Source organism: Zootoca vivipara, chromosome 3 (assembly GCF_963506605.1).
Source record: "Zootoca vivipara chromosome 3, rZooViv1.1, whole genome shotgun sequence".
NCBI lineage: Eukaryota > Metazoa > Chordata > Lepidosauria > Squamata > Lacertidae > Zootoca > Zootoca vivipara.
In genome coordinates this window covers 95,234,558-95,254,647 of record NC_083278.1, presented here as the reverse complement: position 1 = coordinate 95,254,647, position 20,090 = coordinate 95,234,558, and the positions used below count along the sequence as shown (strand labels likewise).

The following is a 20,090-nucleotide window of genomic DNA, read 5'->3' as shown; positions in this document are numbered from 1 at the left end:
TACCTCGGTTTAAGTACGCTTCGGTTTGAGTACTTTCAGTTGAAGTACTCTGCGGACCCGTCTGGAACGGATTAATCTACTTTCCATTACTTTCAATGGGAAAGTTCGTTCCAGGTTAAGTACGCTTCAGGTTAAGTACAGACTTCCGGAACCAATTGTGTACTTAAACCGAGGTACCACTGTACGAGTATTTTAAATATTTGGTGGGGATATGACTTTCAGATACAACTCTGAAACGCTGCTGGGAGTGGTCTCATCCTAGGGAAATCTAATCATTTGCTTTTGAACATCTCCTCTTCCCTTCTTGATTCTAGGCCCGCTGCGCTGGATAAGAAAGTGGGCGATCTCTCAACACTGAACGATGTCGGCTACCAGCTCCGCATCTGACAAAGCCAGAAGCCAAGCGAGACAGCTTCCAGGGTGCTTTTTCCTGAATTTTACCCTGCGATCTGTGGACAAAGGGGTGGAAAGAGGGAGCTGCGACTATTTATTATGAACATGAGGATTTTATTTAAGATCCTAAGAATTAGGGATCCTAGTAGTGACAGTGGTGGGTTTTTTTATTTTTATGTTTTATTTTTCAATTCGTGAAGTAGGAATCAAGGAAAAAGGGAAATGGGGAAAACTGTTTTTTTTGTCTACAATAATGTTGTTACTCTCCATCAAGCTGAAAAGGGGAGAGGTGATGTGGTTGTGTGGCTTTGGTCCGTCCCCCCCACCCGGTCTGGATTGGAATAATTGTTTCCATGGTGGCTGTTTTGCATTGGAGTTCGGAGTGTTGTGTGGTGTCTGTAGAGTTTTAGAAACCGGCGACGACGAAAGTATATCCCCCCCGCGGTGTTGGAAAGGGCTGGGGTGTGCTCGGTTGCTTGCGAGTCAAAGGAAGCCATAGTCCAGCGGGAACTTTTGTTGCACGACTTCCATTGGAGTTAACGGGATCTGAGCAACCCCCTCCCCATTTCAGTGGAGCTCAATGGAAGAGGAAGAGGCCAGCAGGCTATTTGTCTCTCTGGTCTGGTGTTTAAATGTGACATTCAGCAATAAAAACAACAAGAGCAGCAGTCCGGAAAAGTTATGCGAGTGGGTTTTTCCTCTCTTCGGAATATCACTATTACCTCAAGAATCTTGACAATAGATATGCAAAGCTGACAGTATTTCGATTTTATAATGGATTTGTACTGTGTCCCCAGCTTTTCTGGTAGCAGAGCATTCACTGGGCCCTTTCTGACCCCACCTCTTCCGCCTTACTCCTCGTATGTGCATGTGTGTGACAAAAGAAAGTATCATGATATGCAAGGGTTTTCTTAAGAGCTCTGAAGTCTTACAATTATTCTGTTAAGGATGCAGCTAACTGTTGAAGCAACTGTTTGCCTGCCATAAGGGTAGCCAATGTGATGACCTTCAGATGTTCGTTGACCATTCGCCATGCTTGGCTGGGCCTGGTGGGACTTGCAGTCCAGACACACCTGGAGAGCATCATGGTGACTTCACCTGCCTAACAAATGACTGATACCTGGGTTTGTTTTTTAAAAAAAAATGTTTTGAAAATATTTTGTGTCAGGCTATGCAGGGGTAGCCAATGTAGTCGTGCCCTCCAGATGTTGTTGGACTACAATGCCCATCAGCCCCAGTCAGCAGAGCCAATGGTCAAGGATGATGGGAGTTGTAGTCCAGCGATGGCTGGAGGGCAACAAACGTTGGCTATCCTTAGTCTTTAAGCACAAGTGGAATGGCCCAGTGGTTCTGGTGTGTATCTGCGAGCTGTCAGGTTTGCGTTTTGCTCTGTGCATGCAGGTGCTGGCCCACTGTCTTCTGTGCAATGGTGAGTCCTCTGCGCATGCGATGAGCATTGCCCATTGTGCTTGGGGAGCATTCCCAAGGGAGAAAAGACTAGGGCGTCTGGCTTGTGCCACAGAGCCCTAGGGACCTTTGGGTCACGCCGAAGAACCATAGATGGCTGTTTTGTACAGATGAGCCTTCTAGTAACAGTCATATCAGGTATATGTGTTGAACATTCTTAAAAATAATGTCAGAATCTATGGGCTTCCCTCAAGAATGTACTCTTTTCCCTCTGTTTGTATGCCTATAATATTATTATTGATAATAATTGTTTTCAAAAGGATGGACACTTCCAAGCTGATGATGTCTTGGCATCTTATATTAAGATCAGACATCCTGTATGCAGTTATGGCCAAAGTATTAGGGGAAAACAGCCATCTGTACCGAGAAAAATGAATGAGGGAAGAAACCCCTGGCCAAGGAATTGTCTTTTAGAATGCACCTTGCATTTGGACAAATATTTTGTTTTTTGCTTATTGGGGTTTGGAGAGGAGCAGGCTGCTGGGAATGACTCTTTGGCCTGATGCAGAATAACACTCTTGGTCTTTTAAACACAGTTAAGAGATCTGTCGCTTCAGTCCAGTCTTCCCTGGAATTGTCCTCAAATCTGCATTGTCCTCAAACCTTATGCATGCTGACTTGGAGGTAAATCCCAAGTTCATGCGTAACAGGATTGCAGCCTATGAGCAGGACACCCTCTGGCAAACTCTCTTCCTTTCTCACCTTTCCTCTCGGATTTAATTATCACCTGCCTTCCCAGCATATAAGGCACTGTTGCATCCTGACAAATCAACATTATTTAATGGGAAACTGCTTCCAAAAATGTGTGTATTAGCCAAACAGCACACAAAAATCTGCGCCAAAATGTTAGTGAATTTTTATGCGGATTTCCCCATGCCCCTGAAAAACAATCCAAATTGCAGGGATGTAGAAAACTGAATTTAAGATTGGGAAAATGAGAAAGGGAGAGAACCAGAACGGATGTATTTGTCCAGCCCTAACGTGGAACCGGGATGCGGGTGGCGCTGTGGTCTAAACCACAGAGCCTAGGGCTTGCTGATTAGAAGGTTGGCATTTTGAATCCCCGTGATGGGGTGAGCTCCCGTTGTTCGGTCCCTGCTCCTGCCAACCTAGCAGTTCGAAAGCACGTCAAGTGCAAGTAGATACCGTAAATAGGTACTGCTTTGGCGGGAAGTTAAACAGCGTTTCCGTGTGCTGCTCTGGTTCGCCAGAAGCGGCTTAGTCATGCTGGCCACATGACCCGGAAGCTGTCTGCGGACAAACGGCGGCTCCCTAGGCCTATAGTGAGATGAGCACCGCAACCCCCCCCCCCCGAGTCGTCCGCGACTGGACCTAATGGTCAGGGGTCCCTTTACCTTTAATGTGGAACCAGGAGCATGGCGACAAGGGAAAGGAGGGAGAGCAATTGACCTAAAGAAGGGATGGAGCGGTGGAAAGAAGCATGCCAGCTTTTACCCTCTTAACTAAGGTTAAGAGATCAGCAGTGATGTGTCTGCACCAGATCTGTGTGATCATGGAAGAATCTCACATTCAAGGAAATGGCCAGGTGTGTCGCAGGGTCTCACCCAGTGTAGCCCCTGCTGAGAGCCAGCAGGTGGAAGGGAGAGGCTCAGTGGACTTCCTGCTTTGTGACTGCATTCCTGAAAAGCTTAGCCTCCCTCAATTCAGATTTCTTGGACTACAACTCCCATCAGCCTCAGCCAGCATGGCCTGTGACCAAGGACGATGGGAATTGTAGTCCAGGAAGATCTGGAGAGCATTCACACCAATGTGTGTGGGCTAAAAGTGGAGAGTGGGCAGGGGGGTGCGCACGTGTCCTGCACTCAGCACCCCCACATGCTCATGCATGCCCTGCCCCCAACAAGCTCACCTGGGCGAGCTCTGCATGAGATCTTCCCATGTTCTCCAAGCATGCTTAGAAGATCCTTTCAGATCTTCCATCTCAACATAGAAGTTGTGTGTTTGGGGAAGGCTGGAGCATGGCTTAGGTGCTCATCCTCCTGCCTGAATTCTCGTTTTTTAGCCCACACCCCTTCACCCTAAATGCCTGAAGAGGGCTGCTGTCGAAGGACAGATTTCCCCCCCAATAAGTGTTAAGTACCACTGAGGGCTGATTAAACGTGACACTTTTCTTACTGCAGTGATTTTTTTAGCAGTGAAATGCAGAGTGTTTGGATTTCAAAATAAAATAAAAAAGAGGCTGTGTGTCATAGAAAGAGCTGGTTCGCATGATTAAATGAACCAAGCTATGGCTTAGTGGGACCATCTGAGTGTGGGGGCTACTGGAGGAGTTTTGCTGTTCCCTGGTCCTTTTTACGATCGTGCTGCGCCGAGGACAAATATGGTTAGTGAGGAGTGAGCTTAACCACGGGTCCGTTTGGACGATGTGCTGCAACAAACCCTGGTTTAGCTAAGCACAGCAGTGGAAGACCAGGAAGCAGATAGAGTGCAAGCTTCTCTTGGGACCCCCCATGCTTGTCTGGGCTTGCTAAACCATAGTCTGGTTTACTGTGCTGTAGGAACCAAGTCCCATTCTGAGTCTGGGTTTCCTCTGTTTTTTTCTAAAGTACTATAATGTATGTCTCTAATATATGTGAAGTGTTTGGGGCATGATCCACCATGAACTTTACTTGCATTTGTTCTTGAGATGAACACAGCATTGAGGGTTTGCACCATCCATTTAAAGTACGTTCAGCACACACGGACCCCGCTCCCCAAAGAATCCTAGGAACTGTAGTTTTACTCTCCTTGAGCTTTGGTTCCCCAAACCCTTAATAAACCAGTTTCCCAGGATTTATGGGGTGGAAGCTACGTTTTAAATGTGTGTTGGTTCTGCTTTATTTGTATGGTGTCAATCTGGATTTAGCCCCCCCGTCCCCCATCCTGGTCCAAACCTCCCAATGAAACTTTTCTAATGTGGATGAATTATTTTGTATCCGGGCATTGTTTTCCTTACGTACAGATGAATCCTATTCTATCACAACACATACCTGCGATTTTGAAAACTTAGTAACTGTGATTTCAATGACTAGGTTTCTCTATTGCCATAATTTTTTTTGTCAAATGCTGTTCTGGGTGAGAAATGTGCATGATTTCTTTTTCTGTTTTTCTCCATCATTTGTATGTTTAGTGCAGCATGGAACTTTAATAAAATATCTTTAAAGTCTTGGGTTTTTTATAGCCTCTTGTGATTATTTTTTTTAATAAAGAAAACCAACTTATCCCACAGTGACAGAATTTGCTGATTAATGTTGGCTAGGAGACACCAAATGGTCCTGATGCAGCTGAGTGTGCGCTGTGGTTTGTTTTTTTAATGCAGTAACTGTGCCAAGTATTTTATTTATTTATTACATTTCTATCCTGCCCTTCCTCCCAAAGGAGCCCATAGCTGCAAACACAAAAACATTAAAACAATACAACAGGAAGAGGAACTAAATCCAGCTCTCCAACCAGGTGATCAGTGGGGTTACTGCTTTTTAAAGAAAGGCTCTTTCTGTAAAAGAAAGGGGAAGCCCTCTAGCTGTGGTTTGGACTACAACTTCCATCAACCCCATCCAGCTATGGTCAGGGATGATAGGAGTTGTAGTCCAGCAAGATCAGTGGGCCAGTTTCCTATCCAAGCTTTGCAGAGACCTAGCAGGAGGATTGAAAACATATGCGTAGCTCTTGTTGCATGCAAGTTGTCAGGAACCTCTGGCCCTCCAGATGTTCTGGGACTCTAGCTCCCCTTAGGCTCAGTCTGCGAGGCCAGGTGTATCAGGGATTATGAGAGTTGTAGTCCAGCAATTAGAGCTGGGCAATCGATTTGATATATCATCCAAAACTAGTATGAAACCCATATTGTGATAATGGTTTCATAATTTTTGACCTGGCAATGTGGGAAAAACCATGAATGAATGCAGCTCTCCCCCGCCTCATGTAGGAGGCAGTGAATCACAAGAGTAGGCGCCCCAGCCAAAATCACGATGCAGGAAAAACCTTGAAGCCAGCCAGTGCCTCTACATAGCTCCATCCTTATTTCAGACACTGTGGTATATCGGTATATCACGATGTTTAGCTGGTGATACACAGTCACAGGGAAAAGAAAGTATACCCTCTTTGAATTCTGTGGTTTTAACAATCACCTGTTCCTTAGCAGGTCTTAAAATTAGGTAAAAACAAGCTCAGATGAACACCACTACATGACATATTACACCGTGTCATGCTAGAGCCATGTAGACAATATTGAGCTAGACAAGCCGGTGGTCTGACTAGATATATGGCTGCTGTCTATGTCTTGCGTGTGTTCTATTAAGCCATTAGCATGAGGGTTATTTTTTAAGCTGCACTGCAGAGTACAGAGTTATAACTATACAGTCGTACCTTGGTTCTCAAACGCCTTGGTACTCGTCCGTTGCGGCTCCTGAACGCCGCAAACCCGGAAGTGTTCCAGTTTGCGAACATTTTTTGGAAGCCGAACGTCCAGCGTGGCTTCCGATTTGAGTGCAAGGAGCTCCTGCAGCCAATTGGAAGCCACTCCTTCGTTTTCAAACATTTAAACTAATGATTGAACTATGATGATTAAACTAATGAACTGTGCTTCCATCTGTTTGTTTCAAACCTATGGAGAAATGCAGTCTTGGTGTTTGGTTTTCTGCCAAATGCAAAGGTTATTTCAGGTGTATTCCTCATTGCTTCATGTGCAGTTAATTAGCTACTCTGAGCTCTCTCCCTCCCTTTAAAAAGGAAACGGAAAGTCAGCAAAACCTGCAGGGACATTGTAGAACATTTGTGCTGAAGAACGGCTTCCAAGGGCCAAAATAATTGGAGAATACAGCAGAACTGCCAATCAGCACCCCCCCTGCTTCTAGTAGAAATCAAGTTCTAAGTTGATGGGTGATACGGCTGCCCCAGATTTATTTGCAAGGCAAATATTAAATAGGTGTGGCTTTGCAAATCGCTGTGGCTCTGTGCCAGGGACAGACACACCCTTTCCATTTTTACACACACAGCTGCCCTCAAGGCCTAATTGTATCTTACACAGATTTGTGAAGGAGGATTTCCTTATATTTGACCCTTTGTTTCAGGCTGTTTACCTGATAGAAAACTACATTTTGCACCCCTGCCACTATGAGCTCCACGGACACAGGTTCGAGAAACAGGCACCCAACCCACTGCCAAAGTTAGAAGAGGCAGTCAGACCTTTGGGGAACTTCACGAGAGCAAACTCAGGTAGAGACCCTTTAGGAACATGGCCGCAACCACAAAGTGCTGCACTTGGATGTCAGAAACTCAAGTTCAAATCCCGGGCACAGCCCTGAAAGCCCATATGGTAGAAAGGGGTTCTCTTTCATTACCACACACACCTCTCTGGGCTACTCAGAGGATGAAAAGAGATAAAGATATAATGAAGCCCATCTCCTTGGAAGAAAACAATTAAATCAATGTCTAGAACAGGCATCCCCATACTGTGGACCTCCAGATGTTTTGGCCTACAACTCCCATGACCCCTAGCTAACAGGACCAGTGGTCAGGGATGATGGGAATTGTAGTCCAAAACATCTGGAGGGCCGAAGTTTGGGGATGCCTGGTCTAGAAGAAATGCTTGCCTGTAGGATTAAGGGAGCTCCATGAAGGCTATAGCTGCAACGACGTGTGATGGTTTTTACTTGTTTTATTGTTTTGCTGCCTTGTTGACTGTTGCCCTGGACTCCTTTGGGAGGAAGGGTGAGAATCAAAATATTAAGAAATAAAAATCTGATCATTTCTGTTTTAAAAAGCACTTTATACGATCTCTTTGATGAACAGTAAATATATATATATTTAAAAAAATTACTGCACAAATGCTTTCCATTATTAAAAAAGGAATCCCAATGTAAAACTCCAATTTGCTTTTCTTTATATCTGAGTAGCTGTGATAATTTACAATATATATATATACCTGTATTTAAAACCCATCAAGGAGACATGCACTCTCCAGTCCCTTTTGATGTTGTAGAATTAAGGAAAAGGAAAGTGGAACGATAAAAGACAGGTGGGTCATCATTATTTTGGTGTTACTCTTCCAGCCTGAACTTGGCTAGGAGAGGGAGATGGTCAGAGGAGATGGTTTCATTGGGAAGCCCATTGACAGCCCAGAGATCTTTTTCCGTCACCAGTGATAATCGGCCAAGAAGGTTCAGGCGTCCGTCAAAGGCATGTTCAGCTCCTGCGACAGAAAGAAGAGGCTTTCAGGTGCCTGTGGACAATCCAGAGGTTTAAAGAAAGGTACGCAAGCAAGTAAATTACATCACACAACTGAGCTGGCACCAGGGCCTGGATGCATCATCATGCTGTTCTGAAATAAGCAAGCAGGGAATCACAGTTCCCCAATTGGGCTTTACAGACCCTACATTCTGGGGAACTTTCAAGTCGACGTAAACAATACTGAACATTTATACGATGCTTTCAAGTGTTCAAAGCGCTTCACATGCACTTCCCCAACTTGCTCCCCTCCAAATATTATGGACTTTAATGCCCTATTCCTGACAATTGGGTCATGTTGGCTGGGGCTTATGGAGGCTGTACTCCAACATCAGGCTGGGAAAAGCGACATGATCTACTTGTTTCATAGTTCAGTGTCTTAGGCACTCTGCCACACCAGCTCTCCATTTAACTCCCAGGTGTGTATGTGTGTGTGTGTGTGGGGGGATGTGTGATCCTTCCCCAAATATAACATGGTTTACCTAAGGTCAGTTTCATCACTGGGTTGAAATCTGAAGCGAGAACGTCTTTGTTCGCATCACAGTCTCTTGGCCAACATGTCCTGCTAGTTCTCCTGATCCCCCCAGTTTAAACAAACACAGACTTAATATTCCATCCAGTGGATTTTGCAAAGATGCACAGCGTTGAATATGTGCAACCAAGACAAGCTTCAATCCTGACTTAGCCACCAAGGAGATCAGCTTGAAGGCACCTTTAGCATTATGGCACCATCTGGTGAGTTTTTGCTGTAACTGCTATTGCTTATTATTATTTTTTTAAAAGGAGCTTGGCGTAGTAATCTTCTACATGGCACAATGTTGTCAGGTAAAATGCATGTAATAACGTGAGCATAGGCTTTGCCACACTGGAATGGTAAACTTTTAAAAAACAAACTGGTCCTGTGCCTTTTCAAGCAGTTTGATCTTTAGAAATTAAATGGAAATGTGGTATCTCTTAGCAGTGAGAAGCTCCACTTGCTCATCTCTATAGATCCAGTTTATGTTAAATGCATGTGAACAGGCTGGGCTGGTTTATTTGTGATCCACTGGCAAGCCTGAAACTGAACTGTGCAGAGAGGGAAGTCAGTTAGCATTACAAAGACAATGATGCAAAGAAGATCTGTTGGCGCAGGCCACAAATGCAGGTAGTTAAGTGGTGATAAACCTTCTGGTAGGGAATGCAGCCTTGCCTGAGCTAGCCAAGCAGCTTCTATATTGGACTGAGCTGTTCGTTCAGTCAGCACTGAAAAGCAAGAGAAGTCTGCTGTCCAAATCAAGTCCCTTCTCTTAGTATTAGTGTTTTAAGAATGTGGAATAAAGAACACCTGGAAGCAACAAAGAGCCATGTGTCTTTATGTGTGGGTGCTTTAAAGAGGCTTTCCTGTGCTGTAAAATTTTTGCCCATTGTGCAGACTGGGTGAGCACCCAAGCTAGCCAATCATTAGTCACCTATCTGCTCTAGAGTCACTTGCCTGGTTCTGCAGCTCTGTTCTCCTTTGCCGCAGAATAGAAGATGTAATCCACAGTGACTGCACTCCTGGAGTGGCAAGTGGTGACTTCTGGGGTTCCGCTGCCTGGCAGATAATGAGTGTAGGCCGAAGACAAGGGAAAACTGTGGTGCAAATATGTGGGAGACCTAAAACGGGACAAGTGTTTCAGAAGTCACCAGCGTCTGCTGAGACAAAGGATCACAGATGAGGCCACGCTTACAGCAGGGAGAGTCTGCAGGCTACTGATGTTTCAGATGTTCCACTCACAATTGTCCATCTGGCCCAGAGCTGCTGTGTCTTTTGTACCCAAGCCACATACTTTGACATGACAATCCAGACTGAGAATGCTATCGCAGCAAGGCAGGGCCACAATTGTTTAACAAAGGAAACATTTGTCCTGCTATTGCTCTTCATCCACTTCATAGTGGACATAGCCTAAACCGTGCCCTTCATGCTTTAAATACAATGCTGTATTTTATTCCTTTGTTAATTTTATATCCTGCCCTTCCTCCCAAAAAAGCCCAGGGTAACAAACCAGAGACCAAACTATGAAAAATATCTTAGAAACAGTATCCAGTATCTCAGAAGCAATTCCAAAGGCCCAGTTCCTATTTCGCACAGAACAAAATCTCTGGTAAGACAGTATCTGCAAAGTTTGCAAAGTTGCTAAGAATTATATCCAGGTTAACCTCCAGCTTTGCTCACACCAAAGGCAAAACCAGTTTGGTAACAGGGGCACAAGACTTGGATGGTGTGCTCTCCTTTATCCCATCAGAATGGCCATATGGAGATTGGAAGCATTTACTGTTGCATCCAAACCTGGTCAAAATATGGTTTTAACTATGGTCTCTTTGAAGAAGCCAACTTTGAACTGGGGTTGGTTTGGCTAAACCATGGTTAACCCTAACCACCATATGTTGGATATTCACAAACCATTGCCAGTTGCAAATTTCCAATCTCTTCTTCCTTAGTGTGTTGGAGGATGAAGTGGGTAGTGCATATATAGCATTTTAGTGAGTAAGACTTTCAGCTCCCTGTTTATACAGGTCCAGAGTTGTAGGAGCTGATGCCTGCAAACAAGCTGACAACCGCAGTGATGTCAAAATTTACCGTTTTGCTACTGTCATGACCTCTTCTGGATTTTCCAAGCTTGCTTCTTTAGTCTCTTTTCTCTCTGAAAACAACAACAACAACAACAATCATAGAAGCCTAGGAAGCTGCCATTTGTTCATTTAGTCCAGTATTATCTAGTCTGCTTGATAGTGAAGTCACCAGCAAGACACTTTCCACCCCTCATCTGTTATCTGGTCCTTCTATAACTGGAGATGGCAGAAATTGAATCTGCAAAACAGATGATCTATGTAAGAGCTATGGCCCCTACCCTATATGAGAGTATGTGCACAGAACTGCAGCTGCTGCTTATCCATTCAGCCCAAACTTGCTCATGAGTTGACCTGCAGCTGAGCGCTTGGAAAGAACCAATGTGACCAGTCAACTCTACTAAAATCACTTCCAAGGCTTTTGTAAACACCCACAAAAACTTTTCACCTACTGATGAATTCCCAATGACTTTGTATTTTTAGCTTCTCTGGGGTCAGACACCGCCTGTAGGACTTGAACTGCCAGCATTGTGTGATTGAATTGCTGAAATGCCACACAAAGGAACTGCTAGGTTAAATTCAACTGTAAACATCTGAGGGGAAGTAACCTTTTCGGAAAAACACTTGGGTTATCTGCACTGAAATTTACCTCTCTCTTTTTCTAGCTGCTTCTGTTGCTCCTCATACATACAGTCCTGAGAAATGCCGAGGCTTTGAGGCCAAATGGGGATAGTGAGTATCCTATTGCCCCGTGGGGACTGTTCCTGGCCAGACACCTTAAAAAGCAAGAAACAAAACAAAACCACCAAAGAGAAATATGTGCATTTCTAGAAGATGCTCGACAGTGATTTCTGCTGTAAACCAAAACCCACCTACGTAGAAGTCATTTACTTTACAAACCTAAAAAGGTCTACTCAGAGGTAAGCCCCATTAACTTCAATTGGACTTACTTCTAGATAAATGATTTTAGGACTGTAGTCTTAGGTTAAGCCATCTAGCTTGGAGAGCTATTTCATGGTAATTCATAGTTAGCTTGAGATTTTAGCTTTCAAGATAAACCATAGCTGCCAAGTTATCCCTTTTTTAAAGGGATTTTCCATTATGCTGAATAGGCTTCCTCGCGAGAAAAGGGAAAACTTGGCAGCTATGAGATAAACTAGCATTATATATTACCTTACTGTTCACTCTCAACTCTGGATCAGTTTTGAATGTTAAAGAGCACCTGTCTTAACACAAATCCTTTCAATGACCCAACAGTTTATTTCTACTATTGTGAGAGCTGCCACGTTTATTTTTAATTTTTGGCTTCCCATTTAGCTGCTTTTTGAGCCATAAAAGAACTCCTGCGCCACAAGTACTCAGTTTTGGAGTCTGGTTGGTGAGAGAGCTGGCAAAAACGTAATTACTTTACGTTTATTATGTGTTTGTATGTTCCTGTGTGGTACCACCCCCATTTCACCCCCATTGGTACCACCCCCATTTCATGCAAAAGCAACAATGCTCTAGATGATTTTTAGATTATTTACTGTGCTACCAGTCAGCTGATCAGCAGCACCTGCAAAAGCACTATGAAAAGCATTCCACAATACCCTTGGGTCTTCCTTTGCAAAGAGGCTCAACAAGACCAAACTACCAGCTGACTGACGGGTCACGTGGAGTACTTTGCAAATTGCTCTGCAAGACCCATGTGGGCAAAAAAAGGGTCACCTGATGCCAGGAGACATCAGGTGATATACAAGTGGGTGGCCCCGTTACCAACCTGCCAGACCTGGCCCAGAAGGGGCAGGAGAGAGAATGATTCGGTCTGCTGGTTAGATCCAGTTCACCACCAGTGTTAGAAACTGAGATATGAAAGCTAGGAGCTAAACGGCAACTGAAACATAGGTTATGGGCACCGCAATGGAGTGTTTAGGTGTGCTTTTTTATAATGAGTACAAAGCTGAAAATGAATGAACTGCTGCTAAAATCTTATGTTCATTTTTCACACTGTCCAGTCCTCATCTGAAGACTGCAAAAAACAAAGCCATACTTCCCCTGCTTGCCGCCCTCATATTCTTATGAGGGTCCCTTCTCCAGTCTTCAGAGAGTGGCTGGAGGTGGGGAGGCAGAAAAAGGCCATCCTTTTCTTCCAGCAGTGTCAGTTTTCATCTGAAATCTTAGGTTCAGTACTGCTCCCAGAGCTCAGAAACTGCTCACGCTAATGAAATTCCCTGTCACAAAATGCGCTAAGAACAATGGGAGTTTCAAATGCTGTTCACCACCCCTGCCCAAAGCAATGCTTTGCAAAGTCCTACTCTTCAATGAACACATCCTACATCACATTTTCCGCATCACCTTGTCTACTGCGGAACTCCTCAGCATCTGACAGAGAACCTCTGCTCATCACAGGAAGAGGAGCAGCAAAGGCATGTTCCAAGGCACTCAGTGTCTTAGAAACATTGGCCTCACCACAGTCCAATGGTGGGCCTTGGAATGTCTTCCACCCTCTTGTGGGCTGAAAGCTCCAGATTAATGGCTGCAACAAACTACTTCCCAAGAACACAGTTTGAAAACCTCACACCTGCACTGGCTTTGGACCACACAGCATATTTTAGAAAGAACAGTAATGCAAATTATCATCATGGAAACTCCACAATGTTATAGGCAGGGACATCATCTTTTGCGTGTTGTCTACCCATTATTTTTACACACCAACTTGACAAATGGCTACCTACTTTCCCTATCGCCAGTCCTTCGTAATTCAGCTTGCCTTCCCTTAAGAAATTGTACAGGGGAGAGTGAGGGACGGAATTAAAGTCCCCGCAGATGATGAGGGGGCAGAAATGCCCATCTTCCTGCATAGCCACGCTGGTAATTTCCGCCAGCAGCATGGCAAGCTGGGTGAGCTTAATGTCCCCCCGCCTCGGGTTATACAGCAGGTGTGTGTTGGCCACGCAGATGGCGGCCGAGGGGGCCTTGCAGGAAAAAAGAGGCTGCAAGAGAACCACCAGGCCCACGTTATCTCTGTCCAAGAGGGGGATGTTGCGCCGAAAAAATTCCACTGGATTCGAAGAGAGGAGATGGAACTTGGAGGCCTTGAAGCAAATGGTGCAGCCATCTGGCTTCCTTCCTGTCCTCATCTTGTACTCACAATGATAGCCTGGGGAAGGGAGAAAAAAGGTGCTTCAAAATGTGTCTCCTTTATACTCTAAGTACACATGTTTAGTATGTTCTGGTCCATTTGGCTGTATGCCGGGAATGGGGAACAAGCGGTCCTCCATAAATTGTTTGATGAAAACTCCCATCAGCCCCAGTCAGCGTAGCCAATGGTCAGGGAAGGTGTGAGTTGGAGTCCGACATCTGGAGAGCCACAGCTTCCCCGTCCCTCAGCTACACAGCAGGGGTGGGGTGGGTCTACCTCTTATAGCAGGGATGGGGAATCTCCTGCCCAAAGGCCAAATATGGCACACAAGGCTATTTCCACCAAACCATGCACACCTGCCCTGTACTTGCACATGAAGTGTGAGACAGGTAAAGATGCAACTGGATTGGCTGTGTTATTGAATTCATTGTGAGGAACTTGATTGCAGAGCGCACCCCTTTGGAAAGCAGGCTTGAAGTCATCACCAATCAGCTGACAGGTGGTGATTTCAAGCCTGCTGATCCGCAGTACCTCAAAGCACTGTGAAGGGCTCTTTCTAAGGAAGTCCCAACCCCGCCTGCCTACCAGATTTGGCTTATGAAGGATTAGGGAGATAAGGATTTTGTCTACTGGCAAGACTGTACCTTGGTTCTCCCCATACCTTCCTGCTGTCAATTTGCTCATGGAGATGGTCTGGGGTTAAAATGGCCAAAATCAGTGAACCGTAGGGAGGTTAGCTGGGGAAAGCATGTACTGTATTTTTCTGTGTATAACATGCCCCGCCCCTGTGTATAAGATGACCCCTATTTTTGGGGACTCCAATTTAAGAAAACAGGGGGAGATGGCCCAGAGTTGTTGAGATTTTTTTGGGTGGGGTGGGGTTGTTGAGCTTTTTTTGGGGGGGGTATGCCAAAAATCACTAACCCGACTGACAAACGCTATAAATTGCAAGCGTCGCCGAAGCCACAAAGCGTCTGCCCGCTCACCAACAGCAGCCGGCAATCGCATACCCAATTGCCGCAGCGACAGCCAATCCACAGCAGCCCTTGCCACAGCCACCAATCACCCACCAAATCGCCGCTGACAAGCTCCTGCTCACAGCTGCAACCAATAGCCCGTCCCCCCTCTGCACTATCCATGTACTGTATAAGACGACCCCCAATTTTAAACATTATTTTAGAGGGGAAAAAACCCTTGTCTTACACATGGAAAAGTATGGTATACTGGACAGTTTATACCTAAGGCTTCCAAACTTGGCTTGATCTCTATTCTGTAGTGGTCTTCCTGTACCTCTTGCAAACAAAGTACCTGTTGGGAGGAAAACAGGCGATCAACAGTAGCATACTTCCCAACAAAACTTGGCTGACTTAATTTTAGAAACTGGCTTACAACTTTCAATAACATTTCTAAGAAGAAATAATAATGGTAATGCTGCAACTGAAAATAATTTCAGGTTATTTCGCAGTAAAATTATGTATTGTAAGACTGTGTCAGATTCAGGCAAATTCAAGCTTTTTCAAGCCACACTGATTCCTGATGCTTAGCTCTGCCAGTGAAATCAACGTGCTTTTAAAAGGAACATTAACGTTATAAACTGATGCATGTCTTGGAAGTAAATACCATTGTATTTCGTTCAGCCCAAGGTTGCAATTTTATATTCACTTGAACTAAAAATTATTTACTTCCAAAGAAACATGCAAAGGACTGGGATGTAAGAAAATAAGACCAGGTCAAAAAGGGGTTTTTTTTAATAGAAGGAATCTGAATGGAGAGACATGGCACCAGGTACATGTTCACTATACCTAAACATGAAGTACATGAAATAACCACATGCTCACTTATGGCAGGTGTGGGAACTTCTTGGCCTCTGGATGTTGATGAACTACTATTCCCATCAGCCTCAGCAAGCATGGTGAATGGCCAGGGATAGGAGTTGTAATTCAGCAACATCTGGAGGGCCACAGGATCCTCATGCCTGGCTTACAGTCTGTAAAAGATTTGTCCTCCTATGAATTGCTTTTTTATTGCCAACTATGAGGTAAGCTTCCCACTTACATCTGCATCCAGCCGTTTGATGTCTGCGAGAATGTTGGGAAAACGATAGTTCCAGGCTAGCACATGCCGTTGGCAGTGCCTATACAGGTGAGAGTTGTCTTCTAACAAGTCTTGGGAAAGGATGTTGTATGACATTATGGTGAAATCAAACTTCTCCAGTGTGTCTTGACGATCCTGGTTGATCAGCTTATCCTCTTCAAGGACCTTCATCTTTTTACTTTGCTGGCAAAAATATTCCCAGTGTCTCTTGACCACACCTGCTGAAACACAACAACCAGGCCAGGAGTGGTAGATTGTTTGCATTCATACTTTTGCCTTGAGCTTTTAAAGTCCTGTACTGTACAAAACAATTTAAATCCTGTTTTGGGGAGCCTACAAATTAAATATGAACTGTCCAGGTCTACATTAGGGCTTGTTCCCCTTCTGAGATCAGGCGTGTACTGATCAGCAAGGCAGCCTCCTTAGTTGTAGAGTTCTGCCTAGGTACATCTCTGCTCAGAAAAAATCTAGGAGGTAGCAGGCTAAAGCCTTTTTCTTTCTGATAATTTTGTTGAACTGCTGCATTTTTATCTCTCTTTGGGAAAGCTTTCTGAGGGTTGGGGTGTACCGTGTTTAAAATAAGAATAATAATTTTAAGTGTTTCATTAAGCAGGACTTCTAGTAATTTGGCAATAACATTGGCACCTCTTTAAATAGGAAGTACCTCTGTTCTTGAATTGTTTAACAACAATAGTACCAAAAGAGACCCATCTCTCTCAGGAGTAGCTTTAGTATATAACAGAAAAGAGGGTCACTACACAAAAATGATCACTCTAGTAAATTTTGTTGGCTTATTTCATCAGTTGTTGTCAACAGTGCAAAAGAAAGGTGTGAACAGCTTGTTCATAGGACCATAAGCTGAATATGTGTGGTTTCTGAGCAAGTTGAATTCAGCATATACTGTATAATAATATCACACTTTTATCTCATCCTTTCTCCAAGGAATTCAAGGCACCACAAGAATCCAATGATGTAGGTTAGGCAGAGATATTGACTGGCTCACTGAGTAAGCTCCATGGCCGAGTGGGGACTTGAACAAAGGAACCCTAGACCACATTGGCTCTCTTCTCTCCTAGAAAAGTAACACAACCATGTAAATATTAAGAGCAAAGGATCAAGGGAGTAAGATGCCACCATACCTCTTGGTTTTGGAGTGCTTCCTTCTTTACACTGAGGTTGAGGCGGAGACCAGGATGTTTCATCTGAAGGTGAGGTACACAGTTTTTCATTAGGGCTGTGACAAATGTCCTGATCCCCACTATGTCTTCTTCGCTTTACACATGGCTCATCTCCCTCAGCTTTCATTGTAGCAGGACAGAGATGGATGGAAGAGTTTTGTACGAGGCTAGGAAGCTGCGTGCTCCAGAGCAGAGGAAGCCTACAGCTCCCTGGGCAATCCCAAGGGTTCAAGGGTGAGTAACAAGCCCCAAAACAGGATGCGATTCTCTTCATATGCTGGAAAGCTTGACCATCCCGGAAAAGTCTCTGAGCAACATTCCATTGGCAAACCCAATCTCTGCCAAGCCTCTGTACACGATGGGACAGCATGGGATATCTGGAAAGAAAGCAATGTTAGGACAGATCCTTTGCAGATCTATACAGAAATGACAACTAGACAAAGGCCTTGTTCTTACTGCAACATGGCTTCCCATCTGGAAATTGCATCCTCCTGGCTATCTCGGATGCTGCAACATTACACTCCTCCATTACTTGAAGTCTGCAATTGGCTTTATCCTCAAATTACAAATATTTAATCTCATTAAATAAGGGCATTACGTTTTCTTCAGGAGAAAAGAAACTCTGTCCACTAGCTATGAGCCAGGCCTTGATTTGGTTTCTTAGATGTCTCTACCAAAAACACATTAGGCTGCAATGGGCAAATGCTTTATGCTGCTTTTTGTTTCCAGGTGCAGTTGGTTATGACACAAGGCTGATGAATTTTGCCATATAGAAGCAGAAGTGAAACAGAAAGCAGAGTTTGAGAATGACTGGCAGATACCAAACATATTCACTAATGCTCAAGTTCAATCAGCTACTAACTTAAACATCCATCGCCACCATATCAGTTTACCTTGCCCTGAAGCTTCCTATGCTCCTGTGCCTTTTTAGTAGATCCCAGAAAGCTTTACTCCCACCCTGCTTTTTACTTTCTGAATAATGCTACCTGCATTGTTTATATATTTAGATCTTATACATACTGTATATATACAGGGACGCGGGTGGCGCTGTGGGTTAAACCACAGGGCCTAGGGCTTGCCGATCAGAAGGTCGGCAGTTCGAATCCCCGCGACAGGGTGAGCTCACTAGGTTGCTCCTGCCAACCTAGCAGTTCGAAAGCACGTCAAAGTGCAAGTAGATAAATAGGGGGAATGTAACAGCCGGAAGGTAAACGACATTTCCGTGTGCTGCTCTGGTTCGCCAGAAGCGGCTTAGTCATGCTGGCCACATGACCTGGAAGCTGTACGCCGGCTCCCTTGGCCAATAAAGCAAGATGAGCGCCGCAACCCAGAGTCAGTCACAACTAGACCTAATGGTCAGGGGTCACTTTCCCTTTACCTATATATACAGAAACATCAATGGGCTTATCTCTGGACTTCTCATTAATGGACTTTCCCCTGTCTAAATGTTTTGTCAGCAAAGCAAAATGTGTAACACTGAAATCCTACGATCATTTCTTTGTTAGTGTGTATACTGTACATAAATACATACATACAAGGACATGAAGGCAGCAATCCTCTCTTGTTGTTTGCCCCTAGCATCTTAATACTCAAGATATACACATTATGCATATGGACGCTTCACTTAGCTATCATGATCAATAGCTGTTGATAGACTTGTATTCCATAGAGTACCAAGTTCCAGGGTATGACTGAAAGCACTTTGCTTAAGCTATGCAGATCTGGGTCTGGTCAGTGCTAAGAACAGTAACAGAAAACGTCATGTATGCTGCCTTTCATGACAGAAGAAAGGTCAAGTGCAAATGTAATTATTTGAGCAACATTTACACGAAACGATGACGTCAAGCGGTATATAAAGTATCAAAATCAAGAAATGTCCCTTTCTTTCTTTCACGGGACAGGTAAGCACAGGAGGTCCTAATGCTCCTCACTGCCACCCTTCAAAACCAGGGTGGGGAATCTGTGGCCCTGCCAATGTTGCTGAACTCTCCTCACCCTCGGCCACACTAGCTGGGTTCGACAGGAGCAGCAGTTCAGCTACACCAGGTGTGCCAAAGGCAACACCTGCCTTGCAGCCACGGGTGGGGTGGGGAACCTGTGGTCCTCCAGATCTTCAGAACCTAAGAGGAGCCTGCTGGATCAGGCTCACCTAGTCCAGCATCCTGTTGTCGCAGTGGCCAACAGCGCGGGAAGCCCAGGAGCAGGAAAATCCAAGTTAAATAGCGCTCTCCCCACAGGCAGCTTTCAGAAGGATGGCGTTTTTATACCGCAAGCTGTCTTGTGATCCGCAGATGAAAGGCGGTATACGAATTCCCTAATAATTCTGACACTGAAGGCGGAATACAGGCACCAGGGTTGGCAGTCCCTGGCCGCCGTTTCCTCTACGAGCTTGTCGAATCCTCCCATGTCGCCAGTGTCGGGGATGATTCGGAGGGCCACAGGTGGCCCCCTCCAGCCTTAGGCCGCCCACCCCGGCTGAGCCGCCGCCGTTACCTCCAGGTGGGACACCTGCCCTTTGCCTTGCCAGGCGGCCCCGGCAGGTTCTCTGCTCCCCGCTCCGGCCCCGCAGAGGGCTCATCTCAGAGGGCCGTGGCCGGCGACTCCTTCACCACACGCGCTCCAGGTCCGGCTTCCCCCGCGCAGCCGCATCCAAACAAGCCGGACTTAGCTGTCGCTCCTCCCCTCACGTAACGAAGGGCCCTCTCGCTTTGGTTTCCGCGGGGGTCCATGGGACTTCTAGTTTCGCTTCCGCAACACACGCTGCCCTCGCCGGCAGACTCATAGATTTATAAATAGACCTACTGAACACGAAAGACTTCCGGGTTCCTTTAGACTCTTCCCTTTAGAACCTGCTGCGATATTGCGCGAAAACGGGGAGGTTCCATTTCTCCTGCGGCGGAGACCAAAAACTTTGCTTCGTTGTTTTCTATCAATTGCCATTTCCGTGGGACGAGTTCTACTCTAAAGGCGAGTTTGGAAGCATCTTTAGACAGAACTCCGCACTCTAATTTTTCCTATCTCTATGG

General features: G+C 45.1%; 2 protein-coding genes across 6 annotated transcripts in view; one reads left to right on the top strand and one right to left on the bottom strand.

Moving 5' to 3' along the window:
- Positions 1 to 5,031, top strand: part of VASH2 (vasohibin 2) — a 44,650-nt gene extending 39,619 nt beyond the window's left edge. For both annotated transcript variants that reach the window (XM_035111295.2, XM_035111293.2), the window contains one exon: positions 315 to 5,031. In XM_035111295.2, coding sequence (XP_034967186.2) covers positions 315 to 387 — 73 coding nt within the window. In that variant the 3' untranslated portion in view covers positions 388 to 5,031. The remainder of the gene's footprint in view (positions 1 to 314) is intronic.
- Positions 5,032 to 5,037: 6 nt separating this feature from the next.
- Positions 5,038 to 20,065, bottom strand: ANGEL2 (angel homolog 2). 4 transcript variants are annotated; one of them, XM_035111300.2, is made up of 9 exons: positions 19,558 to 20,065; positions 17,026 to 17,441; positions 15,848 to 16,107; positions 15,031 to 15,100; positions 13,386 to 13,810; positions 11,321 to 11,447; positions 10,682 to 10,745; positions 9,554 to 9,717; positions 5,038 to 8,047 (listed from the first exon to the last, which is right to left on the bottom strand). In XM_035111300.2, exons 2-9 carry the CDS (start codon positions 17,432 to 17,434, stop codon positions 7,896 to 7,898), a joined length of 1,671 nt encoding a protein of 556 aa, XP_034967191.1. In that variant the 5' UTR covers positions 17,435 to 17,441; positions 19,558 to 20,065; the 3' UTR covers positions 5,038 to 7,895. The 4 variants fall into 4 exon arrangements, with proteins under 4 accessions (XP_034967191.1, XP_060128996.1, XP_034967189.1 ...); XM_060273013.1 differs by lacking the exon at positions 19,558 to 20,065 and adding an exon at positions 19,214 to 19,545; XM_035111298.2 differs by lacking the exon at positions 19,558 to 20,065 and adding an exon at positions 18,600 to 19,174.
- Between the last annotated feature and the right edge of the window lie 25 nt (positions 20,066 to 20,090).